The 23,540-nt window shown below is 46.6% G+C and overlaps 2 protein-coding genes across 2 annotated transcripts in view; both read right to left on the minus strand.

Moving 5' to 3' along the window:
- Positions 1-16,336, minus strand: part of RABL6 (RAB, member RAS oncogene family like 6) — a 136,596-nt gene extending 120,260 nt beyond the window's left edge. The window contains exon 1 of the mRNA XM_065418713.1: positions 16,196-16,336. Coding sequence (XP_065274785.1) covers positions 16,196-16,325 — 130 coding nt within the window. The 5' untranslated portion in view covers positions 16,326-16,336. The remainder of the gene's footprint in view (positions 1-16,195) is intronic.
- A 1,345-nt stretch (positions 16,337-17,681) lies between these two features.
- The window catches only part of CCDC183 (coiled-coil domain containing 183), a 34,915-nt gene continuing 29,056 nt past the window's right edge, over positions 17,682-23,540 (minus strand). The window contains exons 12-14 of the mRNA XM_065418969.1: positions 23,323-23,451; positions 22,524-22,620; positions 17,682-17,818 (exon numbers count right to left, since the gene is read on the minus strand). Of these exons, the coding sequence (XP_065275041.1) occupies positions 17,682-17,818; positions 22,524-22,620; positions 23,323-23,451 (363 nt within the window). The remainder of the gene's footprint in view (positions 17,819-22,523; positions 22,621-23,322; positions 23,452-23,540) is intronic.

Below are 23,540 nucleotides of genomic sequence, written 5' to 3' on the forward strand. Positions count from 1 at the left end.
CTCACGTTCACTGGCATCTTTCCTAAATTTAGATACCGTGTCCTTCCACTCATTCAAATGAGCTCTTTCATTGCGGGTGCATTCCATTATTTCCGTGAACATGTCGTCTCGCATCCTCTTTTTACGCCGCCTTATCTGAGATAGCCTTCGGGACGGAGGAGGGAGGCTTGAAAAATTTGCAGCTGCTGGAGGGAGGGTTGAAAAAAAGGAGAGAAGTTTTTAAAATGATACATTTTACAGAACAATGCTTATACTCTTTCACGGTGAACAACACTATTCACATTACATAGCACATGTGATTTCAGTACAAGGTCGCATTTTCCATCTTAATATTGAGTGCCTGTGGCTTTGGTGTTAGAGATCACAGATGCAGGTCCGGGCAACAGAATTCAGCTTGCATGCAGCCATGGTAAGCCATTGTCTTTCGGCTTCTGCGCCCTCCTTTCCCACATACCAAGCAAAGCCTGTTGACTGCTGCGGTTTTCCTGTTAACCTTCAGCAGCAGAAAACTACCCCCCTCCCCCATCCAATTCTCTGGGATGATCGCTTTATCCCTCCCCCCACCGCGTGGCAGGTATCAGGGAAGATCCCTGCAGAAACCAAACTAACCCCCCCGCCACCCCCTCCCGCCATGAATTATCTGGGATGATCTCTGTACCCCTCCCCCCACCGCGTGGCTGGTAACAGGGAAGATCCCTGCTAGCCAAACGCGAAAAGCTCACGGCCAATTCCCCCCACCCTGCGCTTGGCTAACTGCAGGGAAGGATTTCTTTTCAGCCACAGGCAAACAGCCCAGTAGGAACGGCCACCTCTGTCCCCTTAAGTTCCCGTATTTCAACCAGGTTACCATGAGCGATATCACTCTATCTCGCTGTGTAATCCTCAGGAAAGAACGGATGTTGCTTGAATGCCAGCAAACATCGGGACCATACGCTGCCAGGCTTTGTCATGCAATGATACCAGATTACTTGCTGCAAGCATGGCGTGGTCAAGTGTCCTACCATGGAGGATGGAATAAGGCTGCACTGCCCAGAAACCTTGTGGCAAGGCTTTTGGAGTACCTCCAGGAGAGCTTCATGGAGATGTCCCTGGAGGATTTCCGCTCCATCCCCAGACACGTTAACAGACTTTTCCAGTAGCTGTACTGGCCGCGAATGCATCCCAAGTCCTCAGGGCAAAGTAATCATTAAAAAACGCTTGCTTTTAAAACAAGTTTTATATTTTAAAAGGTAAACTCACCTGAGGTCCCTTCCATGGGGTCATGGTCTTGGATACTGGCTTGGGAGGGTTGGGAGGGTACTTCAGTCAGGCTGAGAAAAAGTTCCTGGCTGTTGGGGAGAACGGAGTGCTGGGTGCTCTCTGCAAGCTCGTCCTCCTCCTCCTCCTCTTCCCCATCCGCAGAATCCTCAGGTGTAGCTGATGAGATTATCCCCATCCTGGAATCCACGGTCACAGGTGGGGTAGTGGTGGCGGCCCCCCCTAGAATTGCATGGAGCTCGGCGTAGAAGCGGCATGTCCGCAGCTCTGACCCGGAGCGACCGTTTGCCTCCTTTGTTTTTTGATAGGCTTGTCTGAGCTCCTTGACTTTCACGCGGCACTGATCTGAGTCCCTATTGTGGCCTCTCTCCATCATGCCCTTGGAGATTTTTTCAAAAGTTTTGGCATTTCGTCTTTTCGAACGAAGTTCTGCTAGCACTGAATCCTCTCCCCATATAGCGATCAGATCCAGTACCTCCCGTACGGTCCATGCTGGTGCTCTTTTTCGATTATCGGCCTGCATGGTTACCTGTGCTGATGAGCTGAGCTCTCTGTGGTCACCTGTGCTCTCCACGCTGGGCAAACAGGAAATGAAATTCAAATGTTCGTGGGGCTTTTCCTGTCTACCTGGCCAGTGCATGCGAGTTCAGATTGCTGTCCAGAGCGGTCACAATGGTGCACTCTGGGACAGCTCCCGGAGGCCAATGCCATCGAATTGCGGCCACACTAACCCTAATTCGAAATGACAATATCGATTTTGGCGCTACTCCGCTCGTCGGGGAGGAGTACAGAAATTGATTTTAAGAGCCCTTTATTTCGAAATAAATGGCTTCGTTGTGTGGACGGGTGCAGGGTTAATTCGATTTAACGCTGCTAAATCCAAATTAAAGTCATAGTGTAGACCAGGCCACAAAGATGTGAATTTAAACTGATAGAATTACATTGGTGCAAATGGCTGTGTGGACACTCTTTGGTTTAAAGCATCGCCTATTTTAATCTAACAAATTGTTTAGGAACAGGTTTAAGCTAAAAACAAGCATGGGCCCACAGAGATTTGCACTGGTTTAACTATATCCCTGTAAACACCAATTTAAATTAAAACAGTGCATCTTATTTCTGTAGTGGAGCCCTCTCTCACCTAGGGCATATCTACACAGGAAAAGTTACAGCGCCGCTCAGAGAGCGCCGAAGGGAAACTACTGTTGTGTTTTCACACTGTCAGCTGCCTGCACAATAGCGTGTTCACACTTGCGGCTGTATTCGGAGCAGTGCACTCAGGGCAGCTATCCCGCAGAGCACCTCTTTCTCTTCTGCTGCTAAGTCTTGTGGGAAGGCGTAGGGCGTCATGGGGCATTCTGGGTCCTGTCCCAATGACCCGTGATGCATTGCTTCACATCCCAGCAATCCCTGTGCTTCCATCCACATTTGGCACCATCTTTCAACGGTTTGAGTACTGTGCGCCCTACATCTTCGAGCTGCAGGAATGGATCCCAATGTGTTGACCAGAATGCTGCTCGCTCTGACCAACACGTCACGAGTGGCAGTGGAGTTATTCTTTAAACTACAAAGGCAAGAGGAGTGAGACATTAATCTCGCCACGCATAATAGCTATGACACTAGATTGCCACAGTGGAACGCCACTTTTGGGCTCGGGAAGTAAGCACTGAGTGGTGGGATCACATTGTGATGCATGTCTGGGATGACGAGCAGTGGCTGCAGAACTTTCGGATGAGTAAAGCCACATTTATGGGACTGTGTGATGAGCTCACCCAAGCCCTGCGGCGCAAGGACACGAGAATGAGAGCTGCCCTGCCGTTGGAGAAGCGCATAGCGATTGCAATGTGGAAGCTAGCTACTCCAGACTACTAACCGATCGGTTGCTAACCAGTTCGGAGTGGGAAATTGGACCATTGGACTTGTGTTGACGAACAGGGCCATTAATCGCATCCTACTCTGAAAGACCGAGATTCTGGGCAACGTGTGACATTGTGGATGGCTTTGCACAAATGGGCTTCCCTAACTGCAGATGGCACGCACATTCCAATTCTGGCACCAGACCACCTAGCCATCGAGTACATTAATCACAAGGGGTATTTCTCAATGGTTCTCCAGGCACTTGTGGATCACTGTGGGCGTTTCACAGACATTAATACAGGCTGGTCCGGAAAGGGGCATGACGCATGCTTCTTTTGGAACACTGGCCTGTTCAGGAAGCTGCAAGCAGGGACTTTCTTCCTGAACCAGAAGACCACCATAGGGGAAGTCGAAATGCCCATTGTGATCCTGGGAGACCCTGCCTACCCCTTAATGCCGTGGCTTATGAAACCATACACAGGGCAACTTGACAGCAGCAAGGAGTGGTTCAACAGGCTGAGCAAGTGCAGAAGGACTGTTAAGTGGGCTTTTGGCCGTTTAAAAGCCCGCTGGCGCTGCCTCTATGGGAAGCTGGACCTGGCCAATGAAAATATTCCTATGCTTATAGCCACGTGTGGTACGCTCCATAATATTTGTGAAGGGAAGGGTGAAAGCTTCACTCAGGGCTGGACCGCAGAGGCTCAGCACCTGGAGGCTGAATTTGAACAGCCAGAGACCAGGGCTATTAGAGGGGTGCAGCATAGGACCATAAGGATTAGGGATGCCTTGAGGCAGCAATTTGAAGCTGAAAGCCACTAATATTTGTTGCTATGCTCAGGAGTGCAGTGCTTGTAATGCTAGGAGGTGACTGGTGTAAACGATGCAAAATGTGGGTTTAACATAATTGTACGTTGCTTTGCAGGGCTCTTTTTGCTTTCAGTTAATAGAATAAAGATTGCTTTCAAACCAACAATTCTTTTATTAAAAACAACAACCGGAGGAGAGTCAAACGAAAAAATACATCAGCAGGGAGGGGGATGGGGGAAGGGAAGGTCCCAGGAGGAGGAGGGGCACCGGGACGGATAGAGATTTGTGTATGTCCAGGGATCATATCCAACCTTCTCCTTTGGAGTACAATGCAGCAGGTTCTGTACTTCAGCAGGGCCAAACTGCAGAGGAATGGGTGTTGAGTGCAGTGGGTAGTGGGAGTCCACAGTGCTGAACTGTGAGGAGGGAGGAGTGGAATGCTGCAGGTGGAGACTGGAGCCAGGAGATTGATAAATGTGTGTTGGCAGTGTCTGGGGAGCGCATGGGAAAGAGTTTTGCGACAGCGGCTGCAGGGGAGGGCAGGCACAGAGCTGCTCAGTTTAAGAGCTAGTACCGCCTGAAGCATGTCTGTCCTGCCACTCCTTCAGTTCCTCGGCAGCAGAATGCATCATAACATCACACAGAAAGTCCTTAGTTCTTCTTGGCCGCTTTCTAATTCTGTGCAGCCGTTCAGCCGCCAACAACAAAGAGGGAGGCTGGGATCCCAAGGTCATCTTTGTGAAGTTTAAACGCAACATTTTTACAGAAGCAGTATTGTTTGCAACACAGACAACAACGATTCAGTGCTTTAAAAACACAGCCAGTACTCTCACCCCTGTCACTAACTGGCTAACCGCAGGCAAGCACACATGAGCCACCAAAATGGTGAGTAACCACATGGACAGGGTAAATCACTCTTCCTGGACCCTGTTGTACACTGGGCATGTGGCTCTTGGGGAGAGCCAGCACTGGGGCGGGGGTGAGGGGGGGGGAAGAGGAAGGCTGATAATCATTCCTGTCCCCACACTTTCCAGAAGATGTGATCATTATGGAAGATGTCTCGCTGCTGAGGGTGAGCAGGGAATCAAGAGAGGGTCTTCTCCAAGACTGCAGCTTCCACCCTGGTCCCTACGCGGCTCGCCTGTGGGCAGCAATGGTCCCCCCCCCGTGACGGCAGTGGCACGGGAAAGTTACCATTAATGGGGCAAGAAACAAAGCAGCTCTGCCGAAGAACCTGTGGCAGTGGATTGCCCATTATCTCCATGAGAGTTTCCTGGAGATCTCCGAGGGAGAGTCCCGTGAAGTGAGGGAGCCAATCAACAGCCTGTTCTGCCGCTCAGACTAGGCATGCAGTGGGATACAAGCCAGTTTTCTGCAACCCTCCTGCCCCCAACAACTCGCTTCAGTGATTCCCAAAAATCACATCCACTTACCGGGGCCTCCTCTCCTGTTTGCGCTTCACCAATCTCCAACAGCTGTGCCTGGCTAGCCTCCTCCAGGGTAGAAAAGAGCTCCTGGCTGCATGCATCTCTGGCCTCCGAGTCATCCTCTGCCTCTGGGTCCCGCTTCACATCCTCATCCAAGATTTCCTCCTCCTGGCTTCATCCACTCTCGACTGGCACACAACCCAACGAAGTATCCACAGTGGCCTTCACAGTGGATGTGGGGTCCCCGCCGAGTAGAACTGGCAGCTCGTGGACGCAGCACTGGAGCAGCGGTTTGCCTCCTGTGTCTTGTGGTAGGTGTTCCGCAGCTCCTTCATTTTGACTCTGCACTGCAATGTGTCCCGGTCATGGCCCCTTTCTGTCATGCATCGTGAAATCTGTCCATAGGTATCATAATTCTGGAGCGCAGTTGGGACTGGACAGCCTTCTCTCCCCAAATGCTAATGAGGTCCAGCAGTTCGGCATTGCTCCAAGCAGATCGCCTGGTGCCGGTTGGTCACTTGAAGGCAGGGCAGTAGAGTTCAAACCGATGACCAGAGAGGCGAGAACAGGCATTGTGGGACACCTCACAGAGGCCAATCGCTGCACTGTAATCACCACAGTGTCTACACTGGCACCACAGAGCAGTAGCCCCGGCGCAGAAAGCTCGTTGGGGTGGTTTTGTTTTTTTACAGCGCTACAATTGCTCAGTTTATGTGCACTAAGTGGCTTGGCAGTGCGTACACCTCGGGAATTACAACGCAGAAAGCTGCAGATTGAGAGACTACATTCATTCATTTTTTTTTTTCCTCTCTCCCTCCCTCTCCATACATATACGGAAAGCCATTCAATCAAGGAACCTAACTGCGTGTTGAGACAAAAACCACATACTCTAAGAAGTGTCCAAAATATCATGCTGAAAAGCTAATAATATAAATGGGATTCGCCACAGTTTCATCCAGCACATGACCTTAACAACTCAAAGATAAGCAATGTATTCGGTGTTATTTCTAGAAGCCTGTTATCACCTTCAGAATGTGCAGAAAGAATAGCAAATATGGCAGGCGACCAGCTTGTCTTAACAGAGAAATCTTCAGTGAGCTTAAACACAAAAAGGAAGCTTACAAAAAGTGGAAACTTGGACAGATGACTAGGGAGGAGTATAAAAATATTGCTCGAGCATGCAGGGGTGTAATCAGGAAGGCCAAAGCCCAATTGGAGTTGCAGCTAGCAAGGGATGTGAAGGGTAACAAGGGTTTCTACAGGTATATTAGCAACAAGAATGTGGTCAGGGAAAGTGTGGGACCCTTACTGAATGGGGGAGGCAACCTAGTGACAGATGATGTGGAAAAAGCTGAAGTACTCAATGCTTTTTTTGCCTCGGTCTTCACAGACAAGGTCAGCTCCCACACTGCTGCACTGGGCAGCACAGTATGGGGAGGAGGTAAGCAACCCTCAGTGGTGAAAGAACAGGTTAAGGACTATTTAGAAAAGCTGGACATGTACTAGTCCATGGGGCCAGATGTAATGCATCCGAGGGTGCTGAGGAGTTGGCTGATATGATTGCAGAGCCATTGGCCATGATCTTTGAAAACTCATGGCAATCAGGGGAGATCCCGAACAACTGGAAAAAGGCAAACATAGTGCCCATCTTTAAAAAGGGGAAGAAGGAGAATCCGAGGAACTATAGTCCAGTCAGCCTCACCTCAGGCCCTGGAAAAATCACGGAGCAGTTCCTCAAGGAATCCATTTTGAAGCACTTGGAGGAGAGGAAGGTGATCAGGAACAATCAACATGGATTCACCAAGGGCAAGTCATGCCTGACCAACCTGATTGCCTTCTATGATGAGATAACTGGCTCTGTGAATATGGGGAAAGCAGTGGACGCGATATACCTTGAATTTAGCAAAGCTTTTGATATGGTCTCCCACAGTATTCTTGCCAGCAAGTTAAAAAAAAGTATGGATTGGATGAATGGACTATAAGGTGGATAGAAAGCTGGCTAGATCGTCGGGCTCAACGGGTAGTGATCAACAACTCAATGTCTAGTTGGGAGCCAGTATCAAGTGGAGTGCCCCAGGGGTCAGTCCTGGGGCTGGTTTTGTTCAACATCTTCATTAATGATCTGAATGATGGGATGGATTGCACCCTCAGCAAGTTCGCGGATGATACTAAGCTGGGGGGAGAGGTAGATACACTGGAGGGTAGGGATAGGGTCCAGAGTGACCTAGACAAATTGGAAGATTGGGCCAAAAGAAATCTGAGGACAGAAGAATCCCATGCACTGCTACAGGCTGGGGACCGACTGGCTAAGCGGCAGTTCTGCAGAAAAAGACCTGGGGATTACAGTGGATGGGAAGCTGGGTATGAGTCATCAGTGTGCGCTTGTTGCCTAGCAGGCTAATGGCATATTGGGCTGCATTCGTAGGAACACTGCCAGCAGATCGAGGGAAGTGATTGTTCCCCTCTATTCGGCACTGGTGAGGCCTCATCTGGAGTATTGTGTCCAGTTTTGGGGCCCCCCCCACTACAGAAACGATGTGGACAAATTGGAGAGTTCAGCGGAGGGCAAAGAAAATGATCAGTGGGCTGGGGCACATGACTTATGAGGAGAGACTGAGGGAACTGGGCTTATTTAGTCTGCAAAAGAGAAGAGGGGGGTGATTTCATAGCAGCCTTCAACTACCTGAAGGGGGATTCCAAAGAGGATGGAACTAGGCTGTTCTCAGTGGTGGCAGATGACAGAACAAGGAGCAATGGTCTCAAGTTGCCATGGGGGAGGTCTAGGTTGGATAGTAGGAAAAACTATTTCACTAGGAGGGTGGTGAAGCACTGGAATGGATTACCTAGGGAGGTGGTGGAATCGCCATCCTTAAAGGTTTTTATGGCCCAGCTTGACAAGCCTTGGCTGGGATGATTTAGTTTGGGTTGGTCCTGCTTTGAGCAGGGGGTTTGGACTAGATGACCTCCTGAGGTCTCTTCCAACCACAATCTTCTATGATTCAGCATCAGGGTCTTGTTCTTTTAGACATTGGTCAAATTTTCTAAGTTTGATCATCTGGTCAGATTATATCAGAAATCATTAGATGAAATCCTGGCCACACTGAAGTCAATGGGAGTTTTGCCACTGACTTCGATGGGGCCAGGATTTCACACATCACTTTGAGACACAGGAAATGGACTGCTCTAAAGTGATTTCTCACCCCTGAAACTGGAACACGTGATTAGCATTAAATTCTGCATCCCTTTGCCAAAGTAGCCTAACAACAAAAGTCAGCCCTTCGTCCCATGTTCATACTGTAACTAAAACGAAGATACAAGTGGAGGACTGCTATTGCTTGGTTTCAAGAGGTCTGTACAATGCACTTACCATATATACTCGTTCATTAGCCCGTTCGTTTATAAGCCGACCCCCCAAGATGGTTAGGTAAAAATAGCAAAAACTGTATGACCCTTTCATAAGCCGACCCTATATTTCAGGGGTTGGCAAACTTTGGCTCCCGGCCAGTCAGGGTAAGCCGCTGGCGGGTCGAGACGTTTTGTTTACTTGGAGCGTCTGCAGGCACGGAGCCCCTCAGCTCCCAGTGTCCGCGGTTTGCCGTTCCCTGCTATATTTTAAAAGCTGGCATCATAAGAAACACTCAAGTTTTGCTAGAATTATTTTAATATAATCTAACGAAAAACCTGTTATAATAACTGAACAAACGTATTCACCTTCAAAATTACAGTCAATATTTAAAATCAGTAAATGGATATTTAAAACAAGTAACTTAGAACAATATGAGACTTTAAAAAGTCTTAAAATCCTTCAAAGTCTGAATCAGTCTCTGATTCAAACAGAGAATTAAACTCTGCTTCCGTCACAGCTGCACCTGCATTGTCATTGTAGATGTCGGCAGTGTTGTCTTCAGAGCCAGATTCCTTATCATCAGCCTCTGTTGTGTCATCATCAAATATGGCATCATCTTCTGACCCGTTGAGTGCATTGCTGATGCAGCATTTCCTAAATGATTTTTCTACCATTTCCGACGGAATGGACACCCATGCATCTTTGATCCACTGGGAGACTCTATTGATTTCGGGCTTCATAAGATTCCTGCCTTTTGTCAACTTCGCCATGCCTGAGCACATCCATTCAGACCACACTTTGCGTAGCCTGTCTTTAAAGGGTTTGTTCAGGCAGATATCAAGTGGTTGTAGAACTGAAGTTAAGCCTCCAGGTATTACAGCCAAAGTAGTGTTCATATTTTTGGCCACATTTTTCATCCATCTTGTGTGCCCTGAACATGTCCCAAACGAGCATAGCAGGTTTCTTGAAAAGTGCTCCTGGTCTCTTATTCCACACTTTTTCCAGCCATTCAACAGTCCCACTTTCATCCATCCATCCCTTTTCATGTGCACGTACGATGACACCAGCAGGAAATTTCATGTTTTTAGGCAAGGTTTTTCTTTTAAAAATAACAGGAGGGAGCTTTGATCCATTTGCCAAACATGATAAAACCACCGTAAAATGGATTATTTCATGGCCAGTGGTTTTAATTAAAACTGTTTTTTCATCAACACCGGTTACCGTTCTGTTGCTCGGGAGATCAAATGTCATTGGTGTTTCGTCCATATTTCCTATTTGTGACAGTTCAAATGCATATTCCTTTCGATATTTTATAACAAACCTTTGGAAAGATTCGTTTTTTCTTCCAGATCTCTAAGCAGCTTTTGCGCTATCTTTGTTCGCTGTCTTCTGCATATTCAACAACTTTAAGTTTGAACGCTGCATGATAAGAAGACCTTTTTCTTTTGATTTCACCGTTGTTCATTTGAAATACTAGTATGAAAATAGATTATTATTGTAGTTATAGATTTTTGTAGGACTTTATATAAGAATGTCACCTGCTTTATATAGGAATGTCAAATTATTATTATTCTTTGTTTATTTCAAAGCAGCCCTGTAGATTGGCATGTCTGTAGGGATAACAGGCTATTTCAATTTTATTAGAGATTCCATCAATTCTGCACGTTATATTTTCATATTGGCTTGAGACTTGAGGTCCATTTCAAGCCGATCTAGTCCACTAAACGAAGCCTTTGCAACTTTAAAAGGCTGCAGTATTGACATCAATAAATGGGTCGGCAAACTTTGGCTACCGGCCTGTCAGGGTAAGCTGCAGGCAGGACGTTTTGTTTACCTGGAGCGTCTGTAGGCATGGAGCCCCTCAGCTCCCTCAGTTCATTGGCTGGGAAGGGCGAACCAAGGATACAGGGAGCTGAGGGGCTCCATGCCTGCAGACGCTCCAGGTAAACCAAACGACAATGTATTAGAAATTCAATTCAATGATTCCATAGATTTAAAATCATCAAATTTTGGGGTAGACCCGTTTATAAGCCAACCCCCGCTCTTTGATGCATCACTTTTTTACCAAAAATATTTGGCTTGTGAACGAGTATATACAGTAAATATTTTAAGTAATGTACAATATATAAGCAGCCATTAAAAATGTTAGTTGTTGATAGTTGCTCTTATTTTTGGACTATTTGCTGAGTGGTACTAATGTTTATATAATACATAACTTTAAGAGACCAAAAATAAGGTTAAAATAATATGTAGTACTTATGGTGTTTTGTACCTATAGATGTGACAGAATCCTTCAAGAGGTAGGTAAGCATTATCTCCATTTTCAGATGGAGAAATACATACAGAAAGGTGTAAAAAGCAACAGAGGGTCCTGTGGCACCTTTAAGACTAACAGAAGTATTGGGAGCATAAGCTTTCGTGGGTAAGAACCTCACTTCTTCAGATGCAAGTGAAGAAGTGAGGTTCTTACCCACGAAAGCTTATGCTCCCAATACTTCTGTTAGTCTTAAAGGTGCCACAGGACCCTCTGTTGCTTTTTACAGATTCAGACTAACACGGCTCCCCCTCTGATACAGAAAGGTGAATACTTACTTAAAAAAAATGAACCTATTTTCCTTAAATCATGCAGCAAGTCAGCAGTCGGGCTGGAATAGGAGCCCAGGTCTGCTGTCTCAGAGCTACGCCAGGATCAGACTGCCTCCCCTGGAGAGTCCTTTAAAAATCTATGTCCATTATTAAATTACAGCTTAGGTTATTAAAAGGAAATGAGACTTAGAAGTCAGATGCATCTTTCACCATTTATGCTGTTCACGCATTCCTCAGTTTGAAAAAGGTAATTACATTGGTCGGTTTAATTGCTTATAATTTGTATCAATTTCTGCTTCTCTTGAACTATACTGCTGGGTTTGGGTTAACTCTTCAGCTGTGTGTTAAAACAGAAAAAGTTTAGTTCCAAAGGCTTAGAAGTCAGGTCTGCTGAACCATTTTAAACAACACATAAAAACCTACATTTGAAACCTCCACTAAGTTGAGGAGGACCCCTTTTTGTTAACCAGCAAATGCAAGATATTTTAAGGTAAGGGCAACCACTCCATTCCTATCTCTTTTGTGGTTCCTACTGCTTGTAACAGTAGGGGAGGGATCACTGAAAAACTGCCCTGTTCTATTCATTCCCTCTAAAGTACCTGGCCTTGGCTACTGTCAGAAGACAGGATACTGGGCTAGATGGACTATTGGTCTGACCCAGTATGGTCATTCTTATGCTATGCAACTTGTGTCAAGACACTCAAAATAACCACTCAAGTAACAATAGGGTGAATTTAACACTGCCTTTGTTTGTTTTTTAATTACAGTCACACCCTCCTTGTTATAGGGTAGGTTTTTAAAATTTAATATGCCAAGGCTACTCTCTTACTTCATTTATCATATGCCAAACACTCTTGCCACTGCTGCATATACGTAACTCCGATAAGGTCCTGGATATCATTAAAAAAGAATGACATACAGCATCACCAGTAACTCAACACTCACTACAAGCCCACTCATGATTACCTGATTGTCCCCGGCCAACAGCCCTTTGGATACTCCTAAATTTGAAATGAGGAGCATCAATAAGGTACACATAGGTATTACCACTTATGATAACGGTAGGCTTGCAGCTTTAATTTGATAGTAAATAGTGGTTTAAATTAAAGCAACACCCACAGGTTTGTGTAACCAACATCAGAAGTTATTTGTGGGGGACAGAAAAATGCGAGGAAAGAAAGTAACAAGTCATTTAGTATATAGTACACTTTTTATCCACATAATTAACATCCTCTACAAAAGGTGGATAGATTCCACTCATTATTAAAGATAGAGAAACTGAGGAAGAGGCAATGGCCCAAGGCCACAGATTGAGTCTGTGGCTAACTACAATTAGACATCAGGAGTTCCTGACTCTCAACTCTGTCCTTGCTCCTCCAGAATGTTAAACTGAGGTGTGTTCATAGTTGCTACAATACAGCAAATAATAATCTATAACAATAAAGAAAATCAGGTTTTAAAACTTCATAAAAGGATACAATATATCCATGAGAACATTTTTCTACTTTCAAGGGGAGAAAAGCAGAAGACTGGTAGAATATTTGATTTTCCAGAACCACTGGCCTCAATATTTCCTACTAGTGGGTGATTTTTAGGCAGTGTCTACACACGTGTTTGTCAGTATTATACTGATTTATGTCCAAAGCCATCTGAAAGGAACACACAGACTTCCTTCTGTTTTGTGACATGCCTGCTCTGTCAAACAGTTTGAGAAAGGTAGCACAGCGGGCTCCCATCTCCAGGCAAGAAAGAGAATATGACAGCTGGATCTTTCAAACTACCTCACATCTTTTGCTCTGATCAGTTACCATCAGTGGGTAGTTTCAAGGGAATCCTCAGACATATAATCCCAGAAAGGCCGTCAGCCACATTCATTCATTTCTTCCTCTCCCAGCCTATCACCACCTTATGTAAACTTTCAGTTTGTAGTTTGGCAGTGCTTATAGCTTATTTTCTTCTCGGATACTAAAAAGCCAAGTATGGTGGTATGTCCACAAGGCACAGTGGGGATGAGGAGTACGTGAAAACACACATATATTAAGATACAAGTATGAAAATATATTTTGAAATATGATTCTCCATTGAATACTAGTGGCGGCTGCTATTAGGCCTTGCCCTTTTCCGAAATCATACCCTACAAGCAGGCCAACCTCTTCGCTTCTGTTTGAAAGGTCTATATTATTTGGCAGGGACTGGATGGGGTTCCCTCAACAAAGTGCTTCAATGCATTTTTTCCTATAACTGATGCCAGCTGTCCAGAATTCATTAGCATAACACTCAGCACTTAATATAGTTAAACTATCCACCTGAGGGTTTTCTTCCACTTCTTCTTTTCTTAAATATACTACACAGATACAGAAACTGGCACAAAGAGGTGAAATGACTCACCCAAAACCACACAAATCCGTATCAGAGCCAGATTTAGAAGGTAGGAATTCCTGGCTGCCAGTCCATTAGCTATAGCTCTTACAAGCAATCCTTCAACAAGTCAGTGTATGAGCTAAATAAACGTGTGGTAAGGAAACAGATTTCAGTTTCATGTTTTGCATGGATCATCAAAAAAGTGAGTGACCATTTTTGTAACAGCCATGACAGCGAACCCTAAATTTGGATTTGTGCAAATGTAGGGAAAAAGGGGGTTAAAGGTATGACATTTATTTGTATACAATGGCTATGAAAAGCATTTTCATTTTTCCCCTTGAATTTCATTTTTTTTTTTTAAACTTACAAAGGAGTATTGGTGAAATACAGTAAGAGCTACAGCCTTGTCTTCCCCACAGTGACACCCTTTCTGCCGGACATCCCTCACTATCCCATATCCAACTCATGATATAACTAAGGCTAAGATTGTGTCATGGTTGTTTTTAGTAAAAGTCACGGACATGTCACGGGCAATAAACAAAAATTCATGGAAGCCGTGACCTGTCTGACTTTTACTGCTGCAGCTCCATGGTGGCTGGGAGCTGTGGGGTTCCCCCTCTGCCCACCGCAGCTGGAAGCTGCAGGGGGAGCTCCCCTCCGCCCATGGTGGCTGGGAGCTGCAGGGTGACCATATTGCCCAAAGAGAAAACGGATCACCCTCCCCAGCCCCCCACCCCACACGAGGCTGTTGCCGGAATCCTGAGACCCCCCTCAGGAGTCTGTCACCTGTCACTGGAACCCTGCAAGGGGCCCCCGTCGCCTGTCACTGGAACCCTGCCAGGGCCCCGCTGGCTGCCAGCTCCAGAGTCCTGCAGCCCCTGAGGCTGAAGCACAGAATGTCTGGAAGTCACAGGTAGCCTTAGTTATAACTCCTCATGCCAAGACCTGTCCAACCTCGAAGGGTCACACATGCATGGCATTCAAAAATAAATACACCATGCGTGTCTTAGTGGACCACCTCCAAAACCCTTTCACAAGCTGGCCTGTCTCTTCTGTAAATATTATATAACAGCAACACTGAGAGAAGAGTTACTATGGCAATTGGAAAGCTTCCCCCAAGGCAGTGACAGAATGCTGTTTTTAATATTGATGATAGAACTGAAGCTATCAGAACACAAGTCAAGTCAAGGCACCAAACAAAACCCTTCCACAGGTTTTTAGCAATGTGACAAAGTTAAAATGGATGTACTTGCTAAGGAATCAAAATGGGACTATGCTTGGTGGCTTTAGTGTTTGCATTTTTGACCCAGCTGTATTAATATTAAAAATAGATATAGCTCCACACAATTTCTACACATTCTAAATTACACACTATTCTTAGTATACTTAAGAGATATGAACCAAATGCTTCCTCTAGTATAACAAAGAAACACACATACACACCCTCAAAAGCACTGCTGACCAGCCTTTCTACATTTCTAACGCTAGCCTCACTACACAGCTGACATCAGCTGCACACACATGCATAGAAAACTATTCAAGTCCAACATTTACAAATCAGACACATTATTCCACACTGCTGATCTCCTCTCAAGCCTTCTGCACTCTGACTTCACTACCTACACAGATCCATACAGATGAGCTGTATCCATCCATACTCACTGTGCTGGTGTGTGTCTATTTTCAGAGCTATCACCTGATGTCAGCGTTTCCCAAAAGTGGGTCTCAACCCACCACTGGGTCATGGGAAGGGTTAGGTGGGCTGCAGGCCTGATGTGGAGAGGAAGAGACTGGAGAGGGAGCCTGCATAGTGGTGGCTCCTGTCCCACAAGGCTGGGCCCAGCTCCCTACTCTAGGCATTGGAGACCGAGCCTGTTCCACTCTCACCCCCACAGCAGCAGTCCCTGTCCCATGGGGCTGGACCTGGCTCTCTGCTCCAGGCATTGTGACCTGCTGCACTGCATTGCAGCACCACTCAGGTTTGGCCCTTTCACTAACCTTTACCATGGCAAAATTCCACAATATTCACTTAATAACAAACAGCCATTAACACCTGATGGGAAAGTACTATTTTCCTGGGATGTAGCAAAGGCCATCCAAATATCGGGGGGGGGGGGGGAGGAGGAGAGGAATAATTTTCCTAGCATCTTAATGGACTAATCTTGGGAAATGGTGTGCTCCTATAACTGTCAATGAAATCGGCAGAGGTGTGGGGGATGTAGGCATTCAGAACCACCCAGCCCCTAAAACAGGAAGTTTTCAAAACAAGCATTAAAGATTTGAGTTTTCTGTCTTTCAACTAGAGGTCTCTCTCCCTTTCCTATCACTCCATCTCCCACATACAGTGGAACTATTTAATGCCACAAACTGTTCCGGGGACAGTTTGTGAGAGCAACAGCACACAAAACAAAGGGCTAGTATCATATGGTTACAGTTTCATTCCTCTACACACAACAGCAGGAATGATACAGCGCTCAGGGCATGGACGTTTGCAGCCCGAGAGGTTATTCCCCACGCTTGTATTTCTGCACCCCGAAACTTTCAAGCGCCTACTCACTGTTATACTGGACTCCCTTGGCAAACCTCCTCTGCAGAGCCTGGTTCATAGACTGCAGCCCTGCGGGGATGTTCTTATCGCGGACGGGAGCCTGGTCCGAGCCCACGAGTTTCTTCAGGGCCGAGAACATCTTCCTCGTCCCCCGCCTTCCCAGGGGCACGACCCTCTCCCAGCGCGTAGGGAACGCGCCGCCCGGCGGAGCTCAGCAGCAGCCCCGGGCAGGGCAGCGCACGGGCGGGGGCCGGTTTAGGCGGCCATCGGGGGTGCTGACGAGCCTAAGCAGACACAGCGCTGTGCCCCAGGGGGAGGAACGCGCCCCGGCGGCACTCCCAGAGCCTGCCCCCCTGCGGGGCTGCCCCCGCACAGACCGAGCGGGCGGGGAGGTTAACGCGGCATCGCCCGGGCCCGGGGCAGAGAGCGGCGTGTCCGGGTCTCGACGCTGCCTAGGCTCCTGTGGGTCGGGCTCAGCCCCGCCAGGCCCTCGCAAGTGCCGCCGGCCGCTGAGGTGAGAGATACCGCTCAACCCCCCGCGCCGCCGCCATCTTGGTCCTTTCGCTTTAAGGAGAGAGGGACGCACGCAGAAAGCGCAGCTACGGAACCGCGCGCGGGACAAGAGAGTGAAACTCACTCACACCTGCTCCCGAGCCCGCCCCGCCCACTCAGCCTTGTCCCGACTCAGCACCCCGCCCCTCCCCGCCATCCTGCCCTGCTCTGCCCACTCAGCCCCGCCCCCGCCGCGTGGCTCGGCCCCATTCCCCAGGTGGTAGCGGCGCCCGGGGGCTGGGCTCGGGCTCGCGCAGGGCGAGGGGGCCGGGCATGAGGGCCGAGGCCCCTGGAGGTGCAGGCGCTCAGCCCTGGGATTACCACCCCTGGCCAGTATCTGACTGGCCTGCCTGGTGTTTTTTATGGATTTTCCAGTTGTCAGAAAAATAAGTGAATCTACTGGGGGTTTTTTAAAGTGGGTCTAAAGATTTGCAATATTATCCCAGTACATTGGGCTAGCTCATGCTAAAAGTTTGTGTCCAGCTAACGATGCTGCAGTGTTCCCACTTCCACAGTTTAAGTGACAACAGCTCAAAACTGTCGCAAACACAGCAGCTGTCTGCCCACGAGGACGCCAGTGCACTGCTTGGCTGTGTGAGAGAGGGCTTGAGTCACATGCAGTGTTATCAGTCTTATCTCTCTGGGTTCTCTCTCTAGATACTATAACTGGCTGTTGAAAGGAGCAGGGTTGCGGAATTCCCTTGTGGGTGGGAGTTGGGGTTGCGGTGGGCTTGCCTTGTGGAGGGGGCTTTTTTTTTTTTTTTGCATTTCAAAGGTGAGCACCTGACAGGATTGGGCCCTCACCAGCCTGGCCGTGGTGCCCTACGACAGCTTCTCATGGCGCTGAGTGGGCCTGGGCAGCACGAGGCCAGCCTAGGAAAGTGAAGTGCTTTATTGAGTCTGAAATAAAGTTGCTTTTGGTGTGATATGGTGGCACTGGACCTTAGGCGCCTTTCCGGCCTCCTCGCTGCTTCTTCTTGGCAGCCTTGGTCATGGTTTCAATCAGGCGCACACCCTGCTTTTTGATCTCGTCCCGGTTGGGCACGTAGCTGTGGTCAATGTCAGCAAAATCAAAGGCATCTGCAAAAGAACGCAAGACCAAAGCAGATTGTGAAGAACTTCAAAAAGATCTCACAAAACTAAATGATTGGGCAACAAAATGGCAAATGAAATTTAATGTGGATAAATGTAAAGTAATGCACATTGGAAAAAATAACCCCAACTATACATACAACATGATGGGGGCTAATTTAGCTACAACGAGTCAGGAAAAAGATCTTGGCGTCATCGTGGATAGTTCTCTAAAGATGTCCACGCAGTGTGCAGAGGCGGTCAAAAAAGCAAACAGGATGTTAGGAATCATTAAAAAGGGGATAGAGAATAAGACTGAGAATATATTATTGCCCTTATATAAATCCATGGTTCGCCCACATCTCGAATACTGTGTACAGATGTGGTCTCCTCACCTGAAAAAAGATATTCTAGCACTAGAAAAGGTTCAGAAAAGAGCAACTAAAATGATTAAGGGTTTAGAGAGGGTCCCATATGAGGAAAGATTAAAGAGGCTAGGACTCTTCAGTTTGGAAAAGAGAAGACTAAGGGGGGACATGATAGAGGTATATAAAATCATGAGTGATGTTGAGAAAGTGGATAAGGAAAAGTTATTTACTTATTCCCATAATACAAGAACTAGGGGTCACCAAAAGAAATTAATAGGCAGCAGGTTTAAAACAAATAAAAGGAAGTTCTTCTTCACGCAGCGCACAGTCAACTTGTGGAACTCCTTACCTGAGGAGGTTGTGAAGGCTAGGACTATAACAATGTTTAAAAGGGGACTGGATAAATTCATGGTGGCTAAGTCCATAAATGGCTATTAGCCAGGATGGGTAAGAATGGTGTCCCTAGCCTCTGTTCGTCAGAGGATGGAGATGGATGGCAGGAGAGAGATCACTTGATCATTGCCTGTTAGGTTCACTCCCTCTGGGGCACCTGGCATTGGCCACTGTCGGTAGACAGATACTGGGCTAGATGGACCTTTGGTCTGACCCAGTACGGCCTTTCTTATGTTCTTATGTAAGAACAAAGCCGAGTGAAGCAGGCTGGGAAAGCACGTGGCACTGGAGCTGCTGCTGCTTTTCAGCTGTAACACCTGGGGGCTAAATCCCCAGCAGAGGTCACTAGTATTAGGGCTTATAGCATCTTTGTAGGCCTCAAGCCGGCAGTGGGCAGCACAGTCACATCTGCTTGAAGAAATCTGGTGCTATCCAGCAGAGTGCAGTTGCCAGTACATTCATTGCAAGCTACATTCCCATTCCCAGTGCCTCAGACTCTGAGTTGTCAGGACTCAGATCACTAAAATAATTGCAGTGTTGCTATTTCTCACTTCATATGATGTTTTCTATAACGCTCCAGCTCCTGGAGCCATGTGAATCTCAGCTTTCATTTAAAAGAAACCTAAGTTTCTAGCTGTAGTAGTTGCAGAATAAAGCTAAAAAAACTTGAGGTTCCAACAGCAGAAGGTGAATAAACAGACCTCAACATGAATTAGTCTTTAAAATTGCATGAGACATGATTGGAATGTTGGTGTGGATGGGTACAGCTTGCTCAGGAAGGATAGACGGGGGGAAAGGGAGGAGGTGTTGCCTTATATATTAAAAATGTACACACTTGGACTGAGGTAGAGATGGACATAGGAGATGGAAGTGTTGAGAGTCTCTGGGTTAGGCTAAAAGGGGTAAAAAACAAGGGTGATGTCATGCTAGGAGTCTACTACAGGCCACCTAACCAGGTGGAAGAGGTGGATGAGGCTTTTTTTAAACAACTAACAAAATCATCCAAAGCCCAAGATTTGGTGGTGATGGGGGACTTCAACTATCCGGATATATGTTGGGAAAATAACACAGCGGGGCACAGACTATCCAACAAATTCTTGGACTGCATTGCAGACAACTTTTTATTTCAGAAGGTTGAAAAAGCTACTAGGGGGGAAGCTGTTCTAGACTTGATTTTAACAAATAGGGAGGAACTCGTTGAGAATTTGAAAGTAGAAGGCAGCTTGGGTGAAAGTGATCATGAAATCATAGAGTTTGCAATTCTAAGGAAGGGTAGAAGGGAGAACAGCAAAATAGAGACAATGGATTTCAGGAAGGCAGATTTTGGTAAGCTCAGAGAGCTGATAGGTAAGGTCCCATGGGAATCAAGACTGAGGGGAAAAACAACTGAGGAGAGTTGGCAGTTTTTCAAAGGGACACTATTAAGGGCCCAAAAGCAAGCTATTCCACTGGAAATATAGAAAGATAATATTCCACTTAGGAAAGATAGAAAATGTGGCAAAAGACCACCTTGGCTTAACCACGAGATCTTGCATGATCTAAAAAATAAAAAGGAGTCATATAAAAAAAGGAAACTAGGACAGATTACAAAGGATGAATATAGGCAAACAACACAGGAATGCAGGGGCAAGATTAGAAAGGCAAAGGCACAAAATGAGCTCAAACTAGCTATGGGAATAAAGGGAAACAAGAAGACTTTTTATCAATACATTAGAAGCAAGAGGAAAACCAAAGACAGGGTAGGCCCACTGCTTAGTGAAGAGGGAGAAACAGTAACAGGAAACTTGGAAATGGCAGAGATGCTTAATGACTTCTTTGTTTCGGTCTTCACCGAGAAGTCTGAAGGAATGCCTAACATAGTGAATGCTAATGGGAAGGGGGTAGGTTTAGCAGATAAAATAAAAAAAGAACAAGTTAAAAATCACTTAGAAAAGTTAGATGCCTGCAAATCACCAGGGCCTGATGAAATGCATCCTAGAATACTCAAGGAGCTAATAGAGGAGGTATCTGAGCCTGTAGCTATTATCTTTGGAAAATCATGGGAGAGATTCCAGAAGACTGGAAAAGGGCAAATATAGTGCCCATCTATAAAAAGGGAAATAAAAACAAGCCAGGAAACTACAGACCAGTTAGTTTAACTTCTGTGCCAGGGAAGATAATGGAGCAAGTAATTAAGGAAATCATCTGCAAACACTTGGAAGGTGGTAAGGTGATAGGGAACAGCCAGCATGGATTTGTAAAGAACAAATCATGTCAAACCAATCTGATAGCTTTCTTTGCTAGGATAACGAGTCTTGTGGATAAGGGAGAAGCTGTGGATGTGGTATACCTAGACTTTAGTAAGGCATTTGATACGGTCTCGCATGATATTCTTATCGATAAACTAGGCAAATACAATTTAGATGGGGCTACTATAAGGTGGGTGCATGACTGGCTGGATAACCGTACTCAGAGAGTTGTTATTAATGGTTCCCAATCCTGCTGGAAAGGCATAACGAGTGGGGTTCCGCAGGGGTCTGTTTTGGGACCGGCTCTGTTCAATATCTTCATCAACGACTTAGATATTGGCATAGAAAGTACGCTTATGAAGTTTGCGGATGATACCAAACTGGGAGGGATTGCAAGTGCTTTGGAGGACAGGGTCATAATTCAAAATGATCTGGACAAATTGGAGAAATGGTCTGAGTTAAACAGGATGAAGTTTAACAAAGACAAATGCAAAGTGCTCCACTTAGGAAGAAAAAATCAGTTTCACACATACAGAATGGGAAGAGACTGTCTAGCAAGGAGTACGGCAGAAAGGGATCTAGGGTTTATAGTGGACCACAAGCTAAATATGAGTCAACAGTGTGATGCTGTTGCAAAAAAAGCAAACATGATTCTGGGATGTATTAACATGTGTGTTGTGAGCAAGACACGAGAAGTCATTCTTCCGCTCTACTCTGCTCTGGTTAGGCCTCAGCTGGAGTATTGTGTCCAGTTCTGGGCACCGCATTTCAAGAAAGATGTGGAGAAATTGGAAAGGGTCCAGAGAAGAGCAACAAGAATGATTAAAGGTCTTGAGAACATGACCTATGAAGGAAGGCTGAAAGAATTGGGTTTGTTTAGTTTGGAAAAGAGAAGACTGAGAGGGGACATGATAGCAGTTTTCAGGTATCTAAAAGGGTGTCATAAGGAGGAGGGAGAAAACTTGTTCACCTTAGCCTCTAAGGATAGAACAAGAAGCAATGGGCTTAAACTGCAGCAAGGGTGGTCTAGGTTGGACATTAGGAAAAAGTTCCTAACTGTCAGGGTGGTTAAACACTGGAATAAATTGCCTAGGGAGGTTGTGGAATCTCCATCTCTGGAGATATTTAAGAGTAGGTTAGATAAATGTCTATCAGGGATGGTCTAGACAGTATTTGGTCCTGCCATGCGGGCAGGGGACTGGACTCAATGACCTCTCGAGGTCCCTTCCAGTCCTAGAATCTATGAATCTATGAGGTTTAAGCCAATCTGATGCCTTTGGAAGCCTGACTCCTCGTTTTTGATGGCGAGGATGTACATAGATAAAAGGTGAGAGATATTTACCCTTGACTGGAGGTTGCTGATGGAGGGTTCAGAGGAGTAGCCCATAAGATTTGTCCATTTCTTACTCTCCTACCATCCTGAAATCCCCTAGACTGTAGTGAGAACCCTTGGCCTTAAAGGGAGGGATGTGGTTCCTCACACACAAACTCTGTGAGCCACAGGAGTGACTGGCAACTGCAGATTTCTAGACCAGCACCAATTTTGTGTTAGCCAATGGGGGTCCATGTCTGATCCTTCAGTGGAATGCAGTTGATGGGACCCTGAAGTTACAGAGGATGGAGAGGCTGTTGCGAATGTTGCTGAAAGCTTTCCCCAGCAGCTGGCTGAGATCTCCATTCTAACTACAGGTCCTCAGTGCTCTCCCAATTCCAAGATCTTCATACCTCTAACAGCATCTTCTTCATCCTCAAAAGAAATCTTCAGGTTCTGACGCTCATTCCTTGTACTTTCCTCCAGGAAATTCCTAACTTTCACATAGGTCTGTAAAAAAACACTTCAGGTTAAATATTGCATAGGTGGGGAGGGGGGCAATGGACACAGGGTATGTCTACATTTCCAGCAGAAGAAGACGAGGTAATTTTCCAGCTCAAGGAGACATACCCATGTGAGCTCTGATCAAGCTAGCATGCTAAACATGGAGCATAGCCGCGGAGGTGCAAGCAGTGGGTGAGGCTAGCCACTGGAGTACAAGCCCATCCAAGGCATGAGGCATGTACTCAGTGTGACTAGCTTTAGCCTATAGCCCAGGATGGTCAGCTAACCTGGGTGTAAAGCACCACTAAACTCTGGAGGCTGCTGGGATCACAATGGGATCACATGGCTGGGACACGGAGTCTCTGGTTGCTAGATATTGCTTCTTGAGTTCCCTGATTTGCACTATTTTTACTGCACAGTGCTCAGATGCTGCTTGGCAGAGACTTATACACACATGAAACAAGTGAAAGATGAGGGCAGCTGCAATGTGCCTGGGAGCTCCTGGCAAGTTACCAGTGCAGCCCCTTTGGCTGGGCAAAGTTTGGGTATCTCCAGCCCATCAGCACGACTGTGTTCTGGGACCTCCTCCAGGCTTTAGAGAGAGGAGACCTGCTGCCTGTGGACTTCAGTAGCAATGCAGCTGTCCTGCTGCCTGGGCCCAGCCTCTCAGGGGAAGGACCCCAAGCCTGCCAGGGACGAATAGCACACCTCATTGTTCTCCTCCCTGCTGAAGTTGTAGGATGGAAGGTGGGTCATGACCTTTGTCAAGTGCAGCAGCTTTGTCTCACAGAACTGCAGCTTGTCGTAAGTGTCACTGGTGTCCACGCGAATGTCACCCTAGGGGCAAGGAGACAAAGTGATATAGATGATGCCACCTCCAGAGATTCCTTCCAGGGCCAGTGTCTGGGGTGCAAGTGGGAACAAAC

This window comes from Emys orbicularis, chromosome 18, assembly GCF_028017835.1.
Source record: "Emys orbicularis isolate rEmyOrb1 chromosome 18, rEmyOrb1.hap1, whole genome shotgun sequence".
Lineage (NCBI taxonomy): Eukaryota > Metazoa > Chordata > Testudines > Emydidae > Emys > Emys orbicularis.